At 47.3% G+C, this 22,563-nt stretch overlaps 2 protein-coding genes across 4 annotated transcripts in view; one reads left to right on the forward strand and one right to left on the reverse strand.

Annotated features, from left to right (window-relative positions):
- Positions 1 to 123: 123 nt before the first annotated feature.
- TTC24 (tetratricopeptide repeat domain 24) lies at positions 124 to 21,490 on the reverse strand. 3 transcript variants are annotated; one of them, XM_033923868.1, is made up of 12 exons: positions 21,372 to 21,490; positions 19,525 to 20,327; positions 17,485 to 17,700; positions 15,289 to 15,417; positions 13,553 to 13,674; positions 11,849 to 11,968; positions 11,441 to 11,529; positions 8,400 to 8,566; positions 7,867 to 7,996; positions 6,005 to 6,087; positions 4,286 to 4,334; positions 124 to 2,550 (listed from the first exon to the last, which is right to left on the reverse strand). In XM_033923868.1, exons 2-12 carry the CDS (start codon positions 20,294 to 20,296, stop codon positions 2,460 to 2,462), a joined length of 1,968 nt encoding a protein of 655 aa, XP_033779759.1. In that variant the 5' UTR covers positions 20,297 to 20,327; positions 21,372 to 21,490; the 3' UTR covers positions 124 to 2,459. The 3 variants fall into 3 exon arrangements, with proteins under 3 accessions (XP_033779759.1, XP_033779757.1, XP_033779758.1); XM_033923866.1 differs by lacking the exon at positions 21,372 to 21,490 and adding an exon at positions 21,134 to 21,271; XM_033923867.1 differs by lacking the exon at positions 21,372 to 21,490 and adding an exon at positions 20,659 to 20,937.
- Positions 6,966 to 22,563, forward strand: part of IQGAP3 (IQ motif containing GTPase activating protein 3) — a 75,046-nt gene continuing 59,448 nt past the window's right edge. Inside the window, exon 1 of the mRNA XM_033923864.1 lies at positions 6,966 to 6,988. The gene's annotated coding sequence lies outside the window, so the exon portion shown is untranslated. The remainder of the gene's footprint in view (positions 6,989 to 22,563) is intronic.

The following is a 22,563-nucleotide window of genomic DNA, read 5'->3' on the forward strand; positions in this document are numbered from 1 at the left end:
ACGAAGGCGCATTAGGCTTTGTAGCGCCAGCCGCAGCAATATTAAATCTGACGCTCGTAGGAATTCTATGAGCAACGGCACTAATACCGCTGCGGCCGCCGATTTAAAAAAAAAGCCTAACGCGGCTTCGTAAAGGGGGTAGGGAATAAATTAGGCACTTAGATCGACTACGCACCTAATTTTAAGTGCCTTTTATATAATCTGGGCCTTAGCGTCCAAATGTTTGGTGCCTATCTTTTGACAAATCTTGAATTTACCCCCATATGTCCTTCCCAATAAAGAGAAAAAAACATTAAACATTCTTTTACTATAATATTCTAACAGTTAAATAGTCTCTCTAATTGCTAACCTTCTCGCAGAAAGGACCTTTTACCCTACAAATGAACAAGAAAGGACACTGCCAAGTACCACAAAATATACTTTTACTGGTGTTTTAAACTTAGTAATAGAAACATTTGGTAGAAATAAAAGATCTGAGTTCAAATTTAGCAAAGCAGTTACAGTATGTTCAACCCTGATTCGTAGACAAACAAGTGTATCTTATATCTCTGCTGTGCTGGAGGCCTCTCCCCTCGCCCTGTTTACTGTCCCCAACTCTTCATTCACCTTCGCGGCCGATGTGGAAGGGTCACAGTGTCATTTGTGAAATTATTTCTGAGAAGGGTTGATCCACTCCATCGTAAGTGTATGATGTCATTTTTGAGTGCCTGTCCCCAGAGCTGTGAGGCACATGCTTAAAGAATGCAGCATTAAAAAAATGCATTTAAAAACCCGACAGAACCTACTGGAACATTTCCCTGTTTTTCTTCCGGAAAGTGAAAGAAGATAATTCTTTGCCCCATCTTATCTTTCATCTCCCGTCCCCTTATTTACCCCCCATCCAAAAGCACCATCCTCATACCAGCTGAACCTTCTGGGCAGAAGTGATTCCTAGTAAATTTTTCCCCATCACATCCCGGCGAGTTCTTTTCCTGGCAGTGGGCAGGAGTTGGGTTGCCCCAATGGGCATCTAGTGGTTGACCAATAAAAGTGGGAATCTTCTGAATGTAAGAGACTTGGTGTGGTAAAATTTGGGGAAGTAGAATAAGTTTCAGCATAGTTAATTTGAGGAGCTGGGTGAGGTAGGAGATGCAATGGTGACATCTGCTGGTCATTAAAGGCATTACATATGTTTTCTGGAGGAGCTGGGTGAAGCAGGAGATGCAATAGTGACATCTGCTGGTCATTATAGGCATTACATGTGTTTGCTGTTGATTTTTGCTGAAACTGGTCTCCCCATGCCTCACTACCTGTATTGCTCATGGACCTGTGATACTTTCCTTCAGAATTTATAGAAACTATATTCCTTAAAAAAAAGCAGCTTAGCTGATCTGAAGACATTATTAAGGTTTTACCTGTATATTTGCATATCCAGGGCCCAGTTAGGGGTCCGGGACATTAAGGCAGAGGTCTGGTTTTGAACCCTGTCCTACAAGACCTAGTAATTTGCTTGGTTTTCAGAGTAACCATAATAAATATGTATGAGGAAGCTTTACATGCAGTGAAAACCCTGTGTATATTTCAAGTACATTCAATGTGGGTGTCAGAACCCCCCCCCAAAAAAAACAAAAAACAAACAACCCAGGCTGGGTTGAGAAGCATTGCTGTTAGGGTTTGACAGTGCCCAGATCAATTTAACGCTCAGATAACCCCACTGCAGACAAAAATTAAAATTATTTTAAGTTCAGTGGAGGTAGATTATATTTTAAATACCACAAGGGTATGAATAGAGGCAAGTAGGTATGTTTCAGCACAAGGGGCTATTATAATGGAGCAGGAGAGGCAGAGCATAATGACATATTCCTCCACAAGAGGGTAAAGATTGCATGGAAAAGCCTCCCAGGGGAGCAAAGGGCTGGAGGATGGCCAGGTATGTAAAAAGATGAAAAATATGCATAGCACCTGGATACTGAGTGTTCTGTAGACGTTGGTTTTCTTGTCATAGTAATGTAGTAGATGACGGAAGATAACGACCTGCATGGTCCATCCAATCTGCTCAACAATGACATTTTTTTTATCTTCCTACCTATCTGCTCTGATATGGAACCCAGAGCTGTCAAGTTACCCAGTTCCAGGAGAGAGATTTTTAGGCCAGACATAGATTTCTCACAACCCCATCCTGGTGCGTTCTGGGATCTGCAGCACCGATTTCAATGGGTCAAGGGAGAGACTACAAATCCCACACTGCTTTGGGTTGTACATTTAAAATCAGGGTTGGTCCGTGGTCCTGAAGGGAGAGTAACTCAGCAGTGCTGTGATTTGGGGAGCCTTTCCTCTTGTTTCCAGCTTGTTTCTGCTGACACTGATTGGCCGGTGGTGACGACCTGACACTGTCTTTCCTGCTATTAAGACATAAAGTACAGTTTGAACATCAGCAGAGTTAGCCAGGATCTCAGTGCGTTTTCAATACATGTCCCAAATCACATGACCGCACACATTCGGGACTCCAGTATCCTCTTCCTTGGTTGGACACAGGGCTCTGGCTTGTTTCCCCTCAGTTCACCATTTCCTCTGGAGCAACAAAAAAAAAAAAAAAGAGGCCCAGGAAAAAGTTAGAAAAATATTGGCAGGTCACAGAGCACCATCAGCTCAAACAACACTGAATCAGGGAATGTAGAAAATTCATGATTGATTGTTCATAGTTATAAGTAGAATATAGACTCTCACGCCCACTATTCAACCATAGAGCAGGGGCATGAACAGCAAAGAGATGAAGGGCTTACAACCCAGCAGCTTTAATGCACAGATAACGGCCTGCTGCCTACCAGTACTCTGCTTCAAGAGAAAATGCACCTGCTTTCTTGCATGTCCTGCTGCTCAGTTGGCATGTCCGGGTGGCACTATTACCCTGAAAGGGCACCTCCTCTGGCTCCAGCTATCTCACGATTCCCCTGTTTTCTCTCTACAAGATGTGGGATGTCAACAAGTTGACTGTCCTGTAGAGAATGACACGGGGACAAATTTTTCCCCGTCCCCGCGGGAACTCATTTTCCTGTCCTGTCCCCGCGAGTTCTTTTCCCGTCCCTGCCCCATCCCCGCAAGCTCCGTCCTCATCTGCATAAGCCTCAAACACTTTAAAATCATAAGTGTTCGAGGCTTGTGCGGTTAAGGCGGAGCTTAGAGGAATGGGGGCAGGGACGGTGAAATTGAGTTCCTGCGAGGACGGGAACAAATGTGTCATTCGCCACTCTCTTGCCTCAAAGTGATTTGGCCCAGTGCAAGAGGTTCTCTTGCCCGTACACTTTGACTTGTCCTTCAACAATGGAAGAGATTTGATTGGGCAATTTCACAGTGAAGGGGGTAGGGGGCAAAAGAAACAGAACCCATAAGAAGTAAAGAAGATGTACAGATAAGCGCCACAAAAAAAAAAAAAAGCTGGAAATTGTAGACTGAGGAAGGAAAAAGCACAATGGAGAAAGGAAATAGGAAACATGCCACTGCATCAACTTGGCTGGCACTTGGACAAGTTCCTGGAGGAAAAGTCCATAGTCTGTTATTAAGACATGGGGGAAGCCTCTGCTTGCCCTGGATCAGTAGCGTGGAATGTCGCTACTCTTTGGGGATTCTGCCTGGAGTCTTGATACTCTTTGGGGTTCCAGAATGTTGCTACTCTTTGGGGTTCCAGGATGTCGCTACTCTTTGGGGTTCCAGAATGTCGCTACTCTTTGGGGATTCTGCCTGGAGTCTTGATACTCTTTGGGGTTCCAGAATGTTGCTACTCTTTGGGGTTCCAGGATGTCGCTACTCTTTGGGGTTCCAGAATGTCGCTACTCTTTGGGGATTCTGCCTGGAGTCTTGATACTCTTTGGGGTTCCAGAATGTTGCTACTCTTTGGGGTTCCAGGATGTCGCTACTCTTTGGGGTTCCAGAATGTTGCTACTCTTTGGGGATTCTGCCTGGAGCCTTGATACTCTTTGGGGTTCCAGAATGTTGCTACTCTTTGGGGTTCCAGAATGTCGTTACTCTTTGGGGTTCCAGAATGTCGCTACTCTTTGGGGTTCCAGAATGTTGCTACTCTTTGGGGATTCTGCCTGGAGTCTTGATACTCTTTGGGGTTCTAGAATGTAGGTTCTAGAATCTTTTGTGTCCCCACCCCCACCCTCCTCATTCTAGCTGCCAGTGATATGCACTAAACTCTTGATTATAGGTGAAAATCCTGGTCCCTGGGCTCCCCACCCTTGCAAAGGGGGCTCACATCCTGATTTATTAGAAGCCACCACCTCTTTCCTATGCTGCTGAAACCTACCTATCTGTGGCGAGAGTTCTCAGCTTCAGGGTTTCATAAAGATGATCACCTGTAAAAGGCAACAGAGCAGACAAACGTTAGATCTCGCTCAAATCAGGTACAGTGCTTCCTAAACCCCCTCCCCCCTCGTTAACAAAGCCGCAAAATGGTTTTTAGCGCAGGTCGGTGCGCTGAATGGCGCTCCTTCCAACACTCATAGAGTTCCTATGAGCGTCGGGAGCAGCGCAGAACATTCAGCACACAGGCTTGCGCTAAAAAACGCTATCGCGGTTTTGTAAAAGAGGGGGGGGGGGTTAACGAGTCCTCACCGTCCTGCCTTTTCTGCGCCTAACATCATCTTTACGCGTTGCCATGCCATGTTGTTTACATGGCAAACGAAACGAAATGAACATTTTTGCGCCGCCCACACCCCTAATGGCCATACTGACGCCTTTGGCAGAATGCCGCCCACGTCAGGGCCGGCAGCGGGGCAGGTCTGCCATCCTCCTCCAGGTTTCTGACTCCCAAGACCAGTGTGACGACACCGTCTGTGCTTTGAAACAGACAAGCTTTTATTTTTATTTTTTTTTAACGCGCCATTGATCGTGGAGGGACAAACAAAATCAGCAGGGAAAGCTTCGCTGAAAACTCGAAGGGGGCTTGCTTTCTCTGGAGCAGGGGGTGGACAATTTCCGGTCCTCGGGAGCCACAAGGCAGGTCAGGTTTTCAGGATCTCCACAATAAATGTGCACGAGAGCGATTTGCATCTCAGGGAGGCAGCGCATGCAAATCCATCGCATTGTGGATATCCTGAAAACCTGACCCTCCTGTGGCTCCCGAGGACCGGAATTGCCCACCCCTGGCCTAGCGGCAAGGGCAACTTGTACCATCCTATCTATTAGGATCCTCTTATGGAACAAGAGGGTCTGGGCTGGTGGGGTAAAACAACCCCCACTGACTGATATAAACCAGAATTAAGGGGAGTGATCTAGTGCAAGGGTCTCAAAGTCCCTCCTTGAGGGCCGCAATCCAGTCGGGTTGTCAGGATTTCCCCAATGAATATGCATTGAAAGCAGCACATGCACGTAGATCTCATGCATATTCATTGGGGAAATCCTGACAACCCGACTGGATTGCGGCCCTCAAGGAGGGACTTTGAGACCCCTGATCTAGTGTTAAAGCAATGAATTAACACAGGGCTGCCCAAGTCCGGTCCTCAAGATCTACTGGCAGGCCAGGTTTTCAGGATATCCACAATGAATGTGCATGAGAAAGATTTGCCTGCACTACCTTCTTGGTATGCAAATATCTCTCATGCATATTCACTGTGGATATCCTGAAAACCTGGCCTGCCAGTAGATCTCGAGGACCGGACTTGGGCAGCCCTGAATTAGCAACCTGGGATCTTCAGGCTTAAATTCCCCCCCATCACCATCATCACTCCTATTAACCTGGGATAAATCACATTCTCACAGTTCACATTTCAAATGTATTTAACATACCACAAATCATAACAAGTGGTATCTGCTTTCACTGTAGTAAGCTCTTTGGGTCAGGGGTTCATGTGTCTGAATACTAACAATGTTGACAGCTGCTTTTGAGCATCCTTTGGAAAGGTAGGCTAACCCCCCCCCCCCCCCCCCCCAAATTATAAGTCTTTAGACTCTCCCTTGCACCCGGCTTTCATGCAGAAATTAACACAGGTTATTATGAAGGCGTTTCAGTTCCCCTGGCACCTACTGAGCTGCGTGTTCTGCGCTGTTCCAGGCTGGAGGTAATTCTGGTAGAAAGGATCCGGATAAAGATAGGTGTTGTTGAAATTGCTATATTAAAAAAAAAAAAAAAAATCCACAAGATGTTTTATTTGAAAATATCTTTATTCATTTTACCACCAAAGGCAATAATACAGGATGCAACAGCCATATCAACAATTTCACCGTCATTGCAGACCATTGCTGGCATAATAGTCTTCCTGAATTCCCTTCCCCATACACAAGGTAGAGAAGACTGAGAGGGGACATGATCGAAACATTCAAGATACTGAAGGGAATAGACTTAGTAGATGAAGACAGGTTGTTCACCCTCTCCAAGGTAGGGAGAACGAGAGGGCACTCTCTAAAGTTGAAAGGGGATCGATTCCGTACAAACGTAAGGAAGTTCTTCTTCACCCAGAGAGTGGTGGAGAACTGGAATGCTCTTCCGGAGTCTGTCATAGGGGAAAACACCCTCCAAGGATTCAAGACAAAGTTAGACAAGTTCCTGCTGAACAAGAACGGGTGCTGGTAGGGCTAGTCTCAGTTAGGGCGCTGGTCTTTGATCTAAGGCACAGGTGTCAAAGTCGGTCCTCGAGGGCCAGAATCCAGTCGGGTTTTCAGGATTTCCCCAATGAATCTGCATGAGATCTATTTGCATGCACTGCTTTCAATGCATATTTATTGGGGAAATCCTGAAAACCCAACTGGAATACAGCTCTCGAGGACCGGAGTTCCTTACCCCTGATCTAGCATCTTCCATTGTCTACACTCCCCTCCAGGTGGCCAGAATCTCATCTCTTCTTATCTACCTCTCCCTATCCAGTATCTCCACCCCCTTTGCTTCCTCCTATCGGGCATAAGCCACTCTGACCACTACATTTATGGTGGACCGTGTGAGCCCACCAATACCCTACTAAACTGCCATACAGATGCCACCTGCAGCCATAAGGGCTATTGGGGTGGTAGACAGGTGAGTAAAGTAAGTTTTGGAGGGCTCACCATACTTTAGAAGGGGGTTATGGCACCCTTTATGTGACGTTCACAGCAGTGCCCCACTGCTCTATTGGCACGTCTGGGTGGCCAGTCCTTTGCGATGCTGGTCCCTCCCACGTCCAAATGGTCTGGATTGCACGCTGAATGTTTCTGTGGTCAAAAATGCCAACTAAGGCAAAAAAAATTAGAGGTCTAGCGGTCTCGACGGTTTCAAAAATGAGCGTTTGTTCATTCATTCCTGACTTTTGGATGTCTCGTCCTATCGAATATGCCTGGTGCTGGATTTTCTGACCATTCGTTTCATTTCATGGTTATTACTACAAATATATATTTTTTTTAATTTAAAGGAGGGGAGTGTTAAAAAAACTGATCAGCCCCAGGCGACACATACATTAGGTATGCCACTGCCCCCAAGGCTGACTCCTGGACCATCCTAGGATTGTAAGCTGGCTCAGATGATCCGTACGAAGTCTTCTTGATTTTACCTGAAGCCCCCACCCTCTCAGCCACAGCTCCTTCCCAACCACCCACCCATAGGCAGTGGAATGCTTTTTCATTCCGGGGGGGGAGGGGGGCAAAGGCTCCACCCTAGTCCTAGCAGGATCCTGTGGCACCGCCTCTCTCTCCAGCTCCCGATTCCCCCACCTACCTTCCCCAATTGCTGTAATTTTAAATCTTCCGACAGCCGCCGAGCGGCGTCAATGAGCAGCTCTGCCCCAGAAGTCTTCATTCTGCAGCGATGCTGCCCACAGATTTAAAATTACAGCGGCCAGGAGGAGATGGATGGGGAGCAGAGCCATAGCTGACTCTTCTCACTGCCGATGTGTGGGGCCGTCCCGACGCCTGTGTACCCACCTGTTGGCCTGTGATTGGTGACTGTAACGAACGGGACTCGTGTCGTGTGGGTCGCCTTCATCAGAGCAGCTGGGCACCGGGGTGAGGCTCTCAGAATCTTCTTCCGCTGGCTTAACAGGGCGTAGTAAATCTGTAGGGAGTGCAGAAACACCAGGGGATAACTCTAGGCAGGGGTAAGAGCCGTCCCCCGTTCCCCCGTGTCTATAGGAGGCCCTTGAAAGAACAATCACGGCAACCTGGTGTTCCCTACATTCCTTCTAGGAACCATCGACCCAATCAAGGTTGCAGAGCTGTTAAACATATATCAAGTTCATCCATGAGAAGGTGACTCCTATTTTGCCTACAGAGGAAACGTTCCTCGTAGCTGCGTCCCTCTAAAGTGGCAGGCCAGCGGCACGTGCAAACCGCTTGCTCATTCTCCAAAAGCCTGTGCATCCCTCGAGCTTACCAAAATGGCAGTGAAAGCCGAGAAAGCCCTCCTAGCTCCAGACTTCCAGGCGCACCTCTGGACGGACAGAGCCACCTTCTCTTACCTGAGTTCCTGGCCTCCGGTCTGAGGTGGTGCTGTTCGTTCATCCTCCGGGAGCCTCCTGCTGCTGCCACCCGTGCCGCCGAAGGAGCCTGGTCCAGGGGAACAGGCCGCCCTCTCAGACACTGATTCTCGGGAGCCCACAGTGCAGGAGCTGGCCTCGCTGGTGACCTGTGTTTTGCACATAACCATACTTGTAAATAAAACCTAGTGGTCCAGGTCCTAAGATAATATCATAAATCAACCCGCCATGCTTATGCTATCATTCAACAGAGGTTGTTATATTTGACCTTAATACAGCAACATAGTAGATGACGGCAGATAAAGACCCGAATGGTCCATCCAGTCTAACCAGCCCGATTCAATTTACATTTTTTCTTCTTAGCTATTTCTGGGCAAGAATCCAAAGCTCTGCCCGGGACCGTGCTTGGGTTCCAACTGCCGAAATCTCCATCAGAACCTACTCCAGCCCACCTACACCCTCCCAGCCACTGAAGCCGTCGCATTTCTCTCCATAAGTCAATGAAAACACTGAAATGTTATGGATAGAGACTGAATGCAACATTAGTTCCTTAACAGAAGGGTTCCACTAACTGACAAGGGTGGCTGGCTTTCTTCCATCGGCTGCAGCGGGGACATCGATGGATCCCCTGCGGCCTGCCTTCTTTCCTCGGCCTGCTGTCTTCTGATCGGGCCGCTGAGGCGACCTTTGAAGACTTCGTTTGATTTCATTTCTCAGGTTCTGCTTTGGGTTTTTTTTCCTGTGTGCTCTTGATATCGTTATCGATACGGTGCGTATCTGGGTTCCTGAAAATGAAAACTCTGTCTATGTATCCTTGTAACCCGTTCTGGGCTCCTGGGGAAGGACGGGCTGTAAAAATAAATAAATAAATAAGGGATTTGCCTCCCTCTTTTACTAAGATGCGTTACATGCCCATGGTAGCGGTTACCACACCTAATCTAATCCTTAGGTTTGTATACCGCATCATCTCCACGTTCGTAGAGCTCGATGCGGTTTAAAGTAGGAGAAATAGGAAGGAACTACAACAGAGGGTTAGAGGTAGAAGTGTGAAGAAAATTTAGAGGACTTGGGATGCCAAGATAGAAGAGTTTCCTGCTTCCTTGATTCCTAACTTGGAGGGAGACTTACATTTTTTGAGAAAAGCCAGGTTTTCAGATGTTTGCGGAAAACTTGGAGAGAGCTCAAGTTCCGAAGAGGGGGAGGTAAGGTTGTTCCAGAGCTCAGTGATTTTGAAGTGGAGTGAGGTCCCTAATCTAATCTAATCCTTAGGTTTGTATACCGCATCATCTCCACGTTCGTAGAGCTCGATGCGGTTTACAGTAGGAGAAATCGGAAGGAACTACAACAGAGGGTTAGAGGTAGAAGTGTGAAGAAAATTTAGAGGACTTGGGATGCCAAGATATAAGAGTTTCCTTGATTCCTAACTTGGAGGGAGACTTACATTTTTTGAGAAAAGCCAGGTTTTCAGATGTTTGCGGAAAACTTGGAGAGAGCTCAAGTTCCGAAGAGGGGAGGTAAGGTTGTTCCAGAGCTCAGTGATTTTGAAGTGGAGGGAGGTCCCTAATCTAATCTAATCCTTAGGTTTGTATACCGCATCATCTCCACGTTCGTAGAGCTCGACGCGGTTTACAGTAGGAGAAATAGGAAGGAACTACAACAGAGGGTTAGAGGTAGAAGTGTGAAGAAAATTTAGAGGACTTGGGATGCCAAGATATAAGAGTTTCCTTGATTCCTAAATTGGAGGGAGACTTACATTTTTGAGAAAAGCCAGGTTTTCAGATGTTTGCGGAAAACTTGGAGAGAGCTCAAGTTCCGAAGAGGGGAGGTAAGGTTGTTCCAGAGCTCAGTGATTTTGAAGCGGAGGGAGGTCCCTAGCTTTCCTGTGTGGGAAATGCCTTTTAGTAAAAAAGGGCCTTAAGTTAAAATATATATATATGCACGGCTCACAGTAGGTGTGTTTTTATAACTATGAAAAGAGCAATTAAATAATAACAAAAATAAAGTTTTTTTGCCGATGACTGCATTGTGAGCTGAGTGAAATGTCACTTTTTTGTGGCCCGTATGGGTTAATGGCTCTGACTCTGAGGCTTTTCCCCTGTTGAGAAACCCGAGTTGATTAAGTGATAACATCAGTAGAGGGGGTTGATTTATGCTATTCAGATGTGCCATGCTCCTGACCCACTTTCTTAAGGGCCGTTGAGGGATGGGGACTCTCCATTACTTCAACAGAACCTGCGTGGAGGCATCTGAAACATTAACCCTCGTAAGAATCCTGAGGTAATTCTTTGCACCCATCCTGATCCCACACCCCACGCAAGATTACCCTTTTACCAAGGGATATAAGATGAGCCTTTGGGTCCCACCATTGAGCCCAGCTTCCTGTGTCCGACAGCGGCCAGTTCAGTGAGAAGTGCATGGTAGGATAAGAATAGCCCTACTGGGTCAGACCAATGGTCCATCCAGCCCGTTCCCATGGTGGCCATTCCAAGCCAAAACCCAAAGAGTAGCAACATTCCACGCTACCAATCCAGGGCAAGCAGTGGCTTCCCCCCCATGTCTTTCTCAATAACAGACCATGGACTTTTCCTCCAGGAATTTGCCCAAACCTTTCTTAAAACCAGCTACGCTATCCACTTTTACCACATTCTGGGATTCAAGAGCAAATTGGACCGCACACCTTGTTGCGAATCACATTGAAGGATACGGGTAAATAGGGTCTCCTTCAGGGAGCACCTAGCTTGGCCTCCGCGTGTGCGGGTCGCCGGATAAGATGGACCTAAGGTCTGATCTGGTGAAGGCATTTTTTATGTTCTTATCTACATATTCACTAGACATCAGAAGTTCCCTTGCTTCATAGGATCAAAATATCTCACCGTTCCTGCTCAAACAGATCATCTTTACCCACCTTAAGCTTTCCCTCTGTTGATTTATGAAGTTTAATTAACTTGTATCAAATTGAATAAATATGTCCAAACCTGGTGGCCGAAAGAAGGGTTTATTTTATTTGTATCCTTCTTACTTACACGTAGTTAACTTGTTGGGAAGCCTTGAGGGTGCTGGTGATCCCTGAGTGAGCTGGATTCGTGCTCTGCTGGTTCCCAGGGAGCTGCTTCTGCAATAGAGGAACCGTCCTTGAACATGTGGATGTGTGGGGGGTGGGGGGGGCACATCTTTCCCTCTCAGTGGTTCTGTGCAACCCTAGTTCCGAGGTTTAAGGGACATTTTTCTCATACACCCAGCTCCCTCCCATTAAAATGCATGTAGACGAGGCGGACCAAGGTGGTGGGAATTTGGGGGATCGCTTTGACATTGAGGGACCTCATCGGTCAGATAATATGAGCTGTTGGCAGATCCCCCCCTCCCCTTCCTTATGTCTGTGTTCCCACTACACTGACTCTACCTCTCTGGAGTGACCACCCCGCCATACGTACGAGGAGATTGGTGGCTGCTTTCCTGTCCCCGTGGGAGAAGCCGCTCTGGTTGGACAGCTTACGCTGGATGGCGTTCGTCAGCTTGTCTACAATCCGCTCTTGCGCCATGTCGGAGACCTCCTGGGAGGGAGAAGAATAAAGGAAATAGTCGTTCTTGATACAGGAAGTCAGAAGTTCAACATGAGTTATACAGACAACTAAATGGTCGGGTGCAAATGATTCTAGTATTCAGTCAAATTTACACGGATTGCACAAAATTCAAAATGCTGCTGTGCGTCTAATCTTTGATTTAAAGAAATCAGATCGTGTTACTCCATTTTATAGACAACTCCATTGGCTGCCTTTTGAGGCCAGGGTTTGGTTTAAATTTGGGACGCTCTGTTACAAAGCCGTACATGGTCAGGCACTTGGCTATTTACCAGAGCAATTTACGCTTTTTACGGTGGACCGTCCACTAAGGATAGCTTCAGTGCGTGGATGTCTGTACAAGAAATTTGTGCATCGAAGGGTAGGAGCACTATGAGGTCCTGGACCTGAGGGGCCGCCGCGTGAGCGGACTGCCGGGCACGATGGACCTCCGGTCTGACCCGACAGAGGCAAGTCTTATGTTCTTATGAACAATTGCATATCAGGCCGCTAGTTGGGATTCGGAACTGCGCATTTTGTTTGCTTCTTCAAGTTCATATATGCATTTCTGAAAAACTTCTTGTAAAATTCTTAGGAGAGTAAGGAAGATGATATTTCTCTTGTATTTCACTGTGATGTAAACCACCTCGATCTGGAAGGTATTGCGGTCTAGAAATATATTTTAATGTAATGTAATTCTGCTATGAAGCTGCTAGATATTTAAAAAGGGACTGTGAGAGCCTTCTTAAGGCATTAGAGGACAGGAGCTGAGCTATTCTGTCTAATGTCAAATGTTTTGGTCTAGGCAATTTGTCGACTAATTATGTGCCACTTTGACCCTTTCAGTCTTCTCAGGTGGCCCTGCCATGATTCATCTTGTCTTTCCCTGGCTCCGTTTTTATAGAATTCAGTTCCTTTGGTGGTGTCCGGAAAGGAACCTGTTGTCTTTCAGATGATATATTAAGAACTGGCAGGTCTTTTCATCAAAAGTTTTATAATAATCCAGAGGGTAACTGGATCGAGGGAGGCCGTTGTTAGGAGGCCACCCCAAGGCCATGCAGTCGTTGGTACAAATTAAGGCAGACATAGAGCCATAAGAAACTCATTAGCCTAAGGCTAACATTCCACTAGCCCAATTTATTTTTAATGGGGGGGGGTCAATAATATTTATGGCTGGGGGACTAATATGATGTATATATGATTGGAGTTAAGTATGGACGAAAAAGATCTCTTCCAGGGAATTCATGGGACATATGACGATGCGATGTTAAGGTCCACAGCACGGATGTTATATGATCCACCTTAACTTATTCAGTTCAAGGTCGGATTACATTGCAAGAGGTTGGGGGTCAGTTACCCAGGGTCTCTTCCTCTGCCCACCCTCAGGTGCCCATCAGAATCCTCATGGGTTGCAATACTTACCAGTGGCCCATCATGATTCTGGACTTAGGTGGCGTTAAACCTGAACTCACAATATTTGGTAGAGATCTACAGAAATTCAAATGCCCAAGCTCAACATTGCACATGCATGGTCACGCCTGGCTGTTATGGTTTTTTTTTTTGAGCGAAGGAACTGACCTGGGTTTTGGAGATTAGGGACAACGCTTGCTTGTAATACTGTATGGCCTTTTCAGGGTCTCCCGTGCAGAATTTGACAGCTCCAAGCCCTTCGCAGGCCTGCCACTGGCCATGGGTATCCTCTGTGAGAAGCAAAAAAAAAAAACAAAAGGAATTGACCCCGAAATATCCACAAAGAAGAAAATCCAGAGAAAACCAAAAAAAACCTCTGTGGAGTGACGATGTTCCTAAATGGACTTTATTTGAAAGTGTCAAAGTTCCAAAGGTCCACTGAAATCATCCACATAAGAGCCTTAAAGGACCTCGTCCGCTAGGGATACAGGACCCAACACGGTCCACGTTTCGACAAAAAGTCTTCTTCAGGGGTCCAATTGTGTGGTGAGCCGGAAGTGAGACACTGCTTGCATTTACAATGGAAAGTGTGCAAGCAGTGTCTCACTTCCGGCTCACCACACAATTGTTTCCCACGTACTCACCTTTATAGGACCCCCCAGGGACCCCTGAAGAAGACTTTTTGTCGAAACGCGGACCGTGTTGGGTCCTGTATCCCTAGCGGACTAGGTCCTTTAAGGCTCTTATGTGGATGATTTACTTTTATGTGGATGGAATTATTTTATGTGGATGATTTCAGTGGACCTTTGGAACTTTGACACTTTCAAATAAAGTCCATTTCGGAACATCGTCACTCCGCAGAGTTTTTTTTTGGTTAGAAGACTTTTTGTCGAAACGCGGACCATGTTGGGTCCTGTATCCCTAGCGGACTAGGTCCTTTAAGGCTCTTATGTGGATGATTTACTTTTATGTGGATGGAATTATTTTATGTGGATGATTTCAGTGGACCTTTGGAACTTTGACACTTTCAAATAAAGTCCATTTCGGAACATCGTCACTCCACAGAGTTTTTTTTTGGTTAGAAGACTTTTTGTCGAAACGCGGACCATGTTGGGTCCTGTATCCCTAGCGGACTAGGTCCTTTAAGGCTCTTATGTGGATGATTTACTTTTATGTGGATGAAATTATTTTATGTGGATGATTTCAGTGTACCTTTGGAACTTTGACACTTTCAAATAAAGTCCATTTAGGAACATCGTCACTCCACAGAGTTTTTTTTCGGTATCCTCTGCGAGAGACACAGGGTTATATAAAATCATTCCCTCCCGCAGATAACAGCAGATTTCAGTCATATAGCTCACCCCAAGTAGCTGTTTCTAAAGAATGTGGCTGGGGTAGAGAGGGAGATCAGAGGTAGTCCGCATGCGCGGGTTGCATCCTGCCCGACCAAAGCAGGCAGCGGGAGGCGGAGCTAGGGTGGGACTGGGGTGAAGATGGGCGGCCCGGAGGCGGGTCTAGAGTGTTCGGATTTTACAATCCGTAAAACCTGGCAACCCTAATCCGACCATACTCACAACATTTCCAAAGAGTTACAATAGCGAACTCTGATAAGTGAGAGAGACATCATAAGGTTATAAGAGCGTCACTTCATATCAAACCCAGGAGAATGCTAAATTACACTGTGGCCTGAAATGACCTCATTGACCCGGAAGCTCTCCCTGTGCTTGATGGCTTCCATGTCAGAGGAGCTCAGCTGGATGGAGGAAAATAAACGCATGCCGTTGCAGCTGCAGGAAGAGGGGTACAGCATCCCATGGTGGGGGCGCTGGTTTGACCTTGCCACGTTGCCCATAGGAGGGGGTGCAGTTCTGGGTTCAGGGCTTTGCTTAATGGTGGTCTGTTACCTGAGTCCTTGAAGGCCTGGAGTGCGTGCAGATAGTGTTCGCCCGCTGCTTCGTGGTCCCCCAGCTGGCTGTAGGCATAAGCCAGGTTCCCAAAGCATTGGCCCTGAGCCTGTCGATTTCCCAGCATGCCTGCAAAACACACCACCACATAGGCTTACGATAGCATCCGGCTATGAGATGGAGAGAACCATAAATGTGAGGAAAGGTGCCACGTTGACAGCCTGGAATGCCGAATCCTGTATTTATCCACAGCGCGGCCTAGGTGGCAATCAGGCCCAGAATTAGGTATAGGCAGTTGCCTAGGGGTCCATGATTTGAAGGAACCAATAGGAGCCTGGTTCTGCTTGCTTTAGGACTGCACTGTATGATGCTCACGAAAGTATTCATTATATGAGAAACAAATGTTTATCAGAGAAAGGAATGTTCTAGCAGTAGGGAGTCACAGTACAAGTCTCAAAAAAAAAAGAGGTAAAGGCAGGAATAGCTTTAGGAGACGTTGCTTCTTGAAAAGGAGAGTAGGTTGGAGGTAGAAACACGACTGTAGCAGAATCAGGCACAGAGGATCTCTGGTTACAAGAAAGGGAAGGGAAAATCAGGGATCGGCTGGGGCCTATTCAAATACTAATGATTTCTAACCATGCGTGGCCATTCAAATTTCAGACCTGGAACCTCTGGGTATTCCAGTTACCTGGTGAAAAAGCACCAGCTAGAGAATGACACAAGGACAAATTTGTCTCCGTCCCCGCAGCAACTCAATTCCCCAGTCCCGTCCCTGCCCCGTTCCTGTAAGCTCTGCCTTAACCGCGCAAGCCTCGAACACGTATGATTTTAAAGCGTTTGAGGCTTGTGCAGATGAGGACGGAGCTTAGGCATTGGTGGAATGAGGCATTATGACATCACAATCTGAGCTCTAGAATGTTGCTACTTATGATTTGAAAGTGTTTGAGGCTTGTGCAGATGAGGACGGAGCTTAGGCATTGGTGGAATGAGGCATTATGACATCACAATCTGAGCTCTAGAATGTTGCTACTTAAGATTTGAAGTGTTTGAGGCTTGTGCGGATGAGGACGGAGCTTAGGCATTGGTGGAATGAGGCATGATGACATCACAATCTGAGCTCTAGAATGTTGCTACTTATGAGGACGGAGCTCAGGCATTGGTGGAATGAGGCATGATGACATCACAATCTGAGCTCTACAATGTTGCTACTTAGGATTCAAAAGGGTTTGAGGCTTGTGCAGATGAGGACGGAGCTTAGGCAATGGTGGAATGAGGCATTATGACGTCATAATTTCAGCTCTAGAATGTCGCTACTTAGGATTTTAAAGGGTTCGAGGCTTGTGCAGATGAGGACGGAGCTTAGGCATTGGTGGAATGAGGCATTATGACATCACAATCTGAGCTCTACAATGTTGCTACTTAGGATTCAAAAGGGTTTGAGGCTTGTGCAGATGAGGACGGAGCTTAGGCATTGGTGGAATGAGGCATTATGACGTCACAATTTCAGCTCTAGAATGTCGCTACTTATGGTTTTAAAGGGTTTGAGGCTTGCGCAGATGAGGACGGAGCTCAGGCATTGGTGGAATGAGGCATTATGACATCACAATCTGAGCTCTAGAATGTTGCTACTTATGAGGACGGAGCTCAAGCATTGGTGGAATGAGGCATTATGACATCACAATCTGAGCTCTAGAATGTTGCTACTTATGAGGACGGAGCTCAAGCATTGGTGGAATGAGGCATTATGACATCACAATCCGAGCTCTAGAATGTTGCTACTTACGATTTTAAAGGGTTTGAGGCTTGTGCGGATGAGGACGGAGCTTAGGCATTGGTGGAATGAGGCATTATGACATCACAATTTCAGCTCTAGAATGTCGCTACTTAGGATTTTAAAGGGTTTGAGGCTTGTGCAGATGAGGACGGAGCTCAAGCATTGGTGGAATGAGGCATTATGACATCACAATTTCAGCTCTAGAATGTCGCTACTTAGGATTTGAAAGGGTTTGAGGCTAGCGCAGATGAGGACGGAGCGTGCAGGAATGGGGCAGGGACAGGAAAAGAACTTGCGGGGATGGGAAAAAAATTTGTCCCCTTTCCATTCTCTAGTGCCAGCAAGTCACTGACCTACAGAGATCATTTACATGGCATGCTAATACTGTATTGTCCAAGGCCCAACACTTCGTAGCCACCGACCATGGAGAGCGGCTGCCTTCCTGTGGAACTCCAGGGCTGTGCTGTACTGCTCCAGGGCGTTATGGACTGCGCCCAGGTTCTGCAGGACCACCGCCTCTTTCCGGTCATCTGTCCGGCCAGCCTGGCAGAACGTTAGGGCCTTCTCAAAGCACTCAGCTGCCAGGGAGAAGATCTTCAGCTGGGAGTAGCCGAGGCCAATATCGTTGTACAGTTTCCCTGCGGAGGAGAAGGGAGAAGGATTTCACTGCAGGTCTCGGATGGAAGGCCAGTGTGCTAACTGGGCTCCCAGTTCCCCTCTCCCAGCTGCTGCCTGAAGCGACATTCTCAAGCACTAACAGGGGCTCCGTGACCCACGTGAGGTTATAATAAGTCAGAGACGCATGGAGGGTTTAGAAAGTAAAGGTTAAAACGTTTAACAAGATCGGGTTTGGTTTTGGGTCTTTCTAATGCTAACAAATAGCAGAACTAAAGCAATAGGCCCCTTTTACAAAGCCGCGCTGCGCTAATGGCCCCGAAGCCCATAGAGATTTAAAGGGCTTCGTAAAAGAGGCCGAAAGCAAAGCAAATGATGACAATAAATTCATATATGACAAATTAATAATGCAAAAAAAAAAGTAATAATGAACACCGATATATGCAATTGTTTGTTGATCCTTTATGTAAAACATATAGATGAAATATTGATATTTTCTGTCCTTAAGGAATGACGAAGTAAGAACTCTAACCTGTAAATTAAGAAATGTTCATGTAAATTTGTGGTTTATGTTATGGATTTTGGTGTGTTTCAATAACATAGATGTGATTTTGTACATCGCTTTGATCAGGGGGTCCCCAAAGTCCCTCCTTGAGGGCCGAATCCAGTCGGGTTTTCAGGATTTCCCCAATGAATATGCATGAGGTCTATGTGCATGCACTGCTTTCAATGCATATTCATTGGGGAAACCCTGAAAACCCGACTGGATTCGGCCCTCGAGAAGGGACTTTGACACCCCTGGTGTAGATGGACTGGAGCAGGGGTGTCAAAGTCCCTCCTTGAGGGCCGAATCCAGTCAGGTTTTCAGGATTTCCCCAATGAATATGCATGAGGTCTATTTGCATGCACTGCTTTCAGTGCTTATTCATTGGGGAAATCCTGAAAACCCGACTGGATTCGGCCCTCAAGGAGGGACTTTGAGGACCCCTGGCTTTGATTATAAGTGGTTTATATATCTTTTAATGAAATAAATAAATTATCTCTTGGATGAGGGATAATTCAATTTTTGTAAATAAATATTTTTAATGTTTATGACCTGGTGGCTGCACCCTTTTGCCTTGTAAGGTGTAGATGGTTTCATAACCTTCAAAAGCATGCAAAATCCCTGAAGTAGCAAATACTATTGCTATTTCTAGAGCCCTATCAGACGAACGCAGCGCTGTACAGAGTCACAAAGAAGACAGTCCCTGCTCCAAAGAGCTTACAATCAAAACAGCCAAGACAGACAAACAGGCATGGATAAAGTTAAGGGGAACGGTTAATCAGGGCAGAGGAGTAGGGTTAAGGATTGAAAGCTATATAAAAAAGGTGGGTTTTCAATCTGCTTTTACACAAGGGAAGGGGCTTGGTGGACAAACTCGGGTAATTTATTCCAGGTACAGGGGGCAGCTAGATGAAAGGATCAAAGTCTGGAATTGGCAGCGGAGGAGAAGGATAGAGCTAAGAGCGGCTTATCTGAGGGACGGAGTTCTCTGGGAGGTGCATAAGGAGAGAGAAGAGAGGAGAGATATTGAGGGGCGGCAGAATGAACCCACTTGTAGGTCAGCCATAGGAGCTTGAACCGTATGCGAAGGCGGAGAGGGAGCCAGTGAAGTGATTTAAGGAGAGGGGTGACATGAGCGTGGCGAGGTTGGTAGAAGATGAGTTTTGCACAGATCCGCAACCATGGCATCACCTTCAGCAGCTATCATGGCGGCACTTAAGAAGCGCAGACTTCAAACGGCGCTTTTCCATCTGAAAAATGTTAGAAAAGCAACTTTGCCTTGCATTCCAAGGCCTTGGCTTACCTAGAAGGGTGTTGCTGGGGAGCTTCTCGCACAGCATGTAACATTGGTGAAGCGTCTGAAGAACCTCTCCTGAGCCGAACTGCTGACTTTGCAGCATGTAGCAGCCGGCTTCATTCAAAGCCACTGCAGCCGACTCCAGTTGGCCAGCCTCGGTGTAGGACTCTCCCGCCTCGTGAAAACACTGGGCAGCCCGGGCAGCGTCCTCCATTCCCAGGTAACAGCGGCCTGTTTTCATGCAAGCCTCAGCCACGTTCCGCGTCTTGGACGGCCGGTAGTGGCCAGCCGCCTTGCGAAAATGTTCTAGAGCCTTGGGGAAGTCCTGCAGGCCCTCGTAGGCGGCCCCCATGTTGAAATAGAGGTCGCCTGTGCCGTCTCCCGCTTCCTTGCCCTTGGCCTGTGACTTGAGTAGGAATTCGAGGCCTTTCTTGAACTTCCCCGTCTCCACATAAGCCGCTCCGAGGTTGAAAGCACAGGCCCTTTGAACTGCCTTGTTTGGGGTTTCCAATGAGAGAAGAAAGGCCTTTTTGAAAGAGGCCAAGGCCTCCTGAAAATCACCAGTCACTAGGGCCTGGTGACCTGCTGTAGCCAGGGCCTCTATTTCAGCTTGAGCCTGCGGGTGCCCGCCGTGCGGCGTTTTCGCTTGCTCTGCTTCCTCGGGGGGCTTTGCCTTCTCTTTCCGTTTCTTCTTTTTCTCCTTCCTGGAGGCGAGGGGCTCAGAGACCGCAGACGGCGCAGGCGCAGGCTCTGCTTCCAGAGAGGATCCAGAAGCCATCAGGAGGAGCTGGGGAAGCCAGACCACAAGCCTGCAAAAGAAACAGGAAGAAGGCGGCATTTGTCACTGGAGGAGATACGCAGAGAGGGCTCGATCTGTCTGGCACTGGCATGTCTTCTTCAAGACACCGTGGAACTGCCTATTTCATGCGCATTTACATTTTGCATATTAATGCAGTAACACCCCTCCCCACACACCCACCCACCAGCACCACATTCCTCTAAGACAACAACTGGCTGCAAGGGGTCTGCGTTATTTCAGCCCCTTCTGCTCTCACGCCCCAGTGTAACCCCCAAAAAACACCCGACCACATGCATTTTCTCATTCCACTACTGAAGCTTATACCATTCTGGCGCACGCACTAAATATAGGTGAGGAGAGCTCTGGGGATGCAAATTCAGATCAATCACTGACGGGCATCTGTGTATCTTAGAGCAGGCCATTTGATCCACCTGAGCTGTAGTTTGGATAATGCCATCACGATGCCTTCCCGTTTGGAAGTGATCCTGCAGGCCAGCGACCAAATCTGGCAACTTGGATCGTAAGATCTTTCGTCTGGGGACTACAGGCCTTACTCAAGTGATTCTGTGCCGCACAGGGCATTGGGCACGACGCTGATGAAAAAGCAACAGGTTGTCTGTTTATCTAACTCTAGCGACCGGGAAAGCATCCACTGAGAAAATAAAACTGGACCATGTTTGAAACCTTTATTAGGGTGGCACTATTGCTGGGGCTTGCACCTGACGGCCTGAGAAGCGTTATCCTGGGAAAAAAAACAAAACCCATGAACACAGAGTCACCAGGGGAAGACGTCAGAGGCAGAGCGCGGGAACTCACCTAGGGTGTGGGTTCTTGGCCCCCCCACAAGTCCCCAGAGGGTGATTTCTGGGCTGCTTAATGTCCCTGGGGGCAGCCACATCCTATCTCAGACAGGTTTGGCTCTGTCATGGGCCTTGGGTGTTTGGTTTCTTCCCAGCCCGCTCCTTGGCCTCCCACTATTTGTCTCTACCGGGCACTATGGCAACTGGGCTCAGCACTGCCAGGCCTCCTCTGATGGACGGGCAATCCTTCCTACCAGAAGTTTGTCGTTAACCGTTTCGCTGCTGTTCAGGTTGACCGCAGCAACTGCAAAGCTGCAGGAAGCAGCCAGAGTCGATCACTCTGCTGATTCTGGACTTTAAAAACACGGGACGGGGGAGTGTTTCTGATTGATATTAGATTTCAAGACTTCTTTCCCTCCTGTTGTTCTGTGTTTAGCCACCTTTAAATACAGGGGTCTCCAAAGTCCCTCCTCGAGGGCCGCAATCCAGTTGGATTTTCAGGATTTCCCCAATGAATATGCATTGCAAGCAGTGCATGCAAATAGATCTCGTGCATAGTCATTGGGGAAATCCGGAAAACCCGACTGGATTCGGCCCTCAAGGAGGGACTTTGGGGACCCCCTGATTAAAGCGATGTACAAAATCACATCTACATTATTGAAACACACCAAAATCCATAACATAAACCACAAATTTACATGAACATTTCTTAATTTAAAGGTTAGAGTTCTTACTTTGTCATTCCTTAAGGACAGAAAATATCAATATTTCATCTATACGTATTACATAAAGCAGGGGTAGGGAACTCCGGTCCTCAAGAGCCATATTCCAATCGGGTTTTCAGAATTTCCCCAATGAATATGCATTGAAAGCAGGGCATGCAAATAGATCTCATGCATATTCATTGGGGAAATCCTGAAAACCCGACTGGATTGCGGCCCTCGAGGATGGACTTTGGAGACCCCCTGTTTAAAGAGCTTGGAAATGCAGTGTCTGACTCCACTTTTCACACCTTTACTATGGGGTCCTTTTATTAAGGCGCCCTAAATGCGAAGGCGACCACAGAATATATTGGACGCCTTAGCACCGTGTGCGCCTTCTGAGATTCCTAGTGTGCCATGGCACACTTGATTGAGCTGGCATAATCACCCGGGCTACACACTCAAGATATGACGAAGGTGACCATACGTCCTGTTTTGAACAGGTCCGTCCCGTTTTTGGACCCCCCTGTCCAGTTGTCCACACACACAGCTTCGGGACGCTGAAATGTCCCGTTTTCAGGTACAGCGTCCCGAAGCTGTGCGTGGGGGCAACAGGACAGGCAATCGCTTCCCCTCCCTCCCTGCCGCCCCAAAGCTAGCCTCCCTCCAGCACCGATTCAACCCCCACCCGGTCCGCCGCTGCTGCTGCTTGCCGCCCAGAAGCTTTCTTCCTGACGTCAATTCT

This window comes from Geotrypetes seraphini, chromosome 16, assembly GCF_902459505.1.
Source record: "Geotrypetes seraphini chromosome 16, aGeoSer1.1, whole genome shotgun sequence".
Lineage (NCBI taxonomy): Eukaryota > Metazoa > Chordata > Amphibia > Gymnophiona > Dermophiidae > Geotrypetes > Geotrypetes seraphini.

Coding starts and splice junctions, on each gene's coding strand:
- TTC24 (XM_033923868.1), bottom strand. CDS start 20,296: ATGGCTTCTGGATCCTCTCTGGAAGCAGAGCCTGCGCCTGCGCCGTCT. Junction 17,701..19,524: donor CCCCAGCAACACCCTTCTAG/GTAAGCCAAGGC, acceptor TCTCCTCCGCAG/GGAAACTGTACAACGATATT. Junction 6,088..7,866: donor CACCAATCACAGGCCAACAG/GTGGGTACACAG, acceptor TTTTTAATATAG/CAATTTCAACAACACCTATC.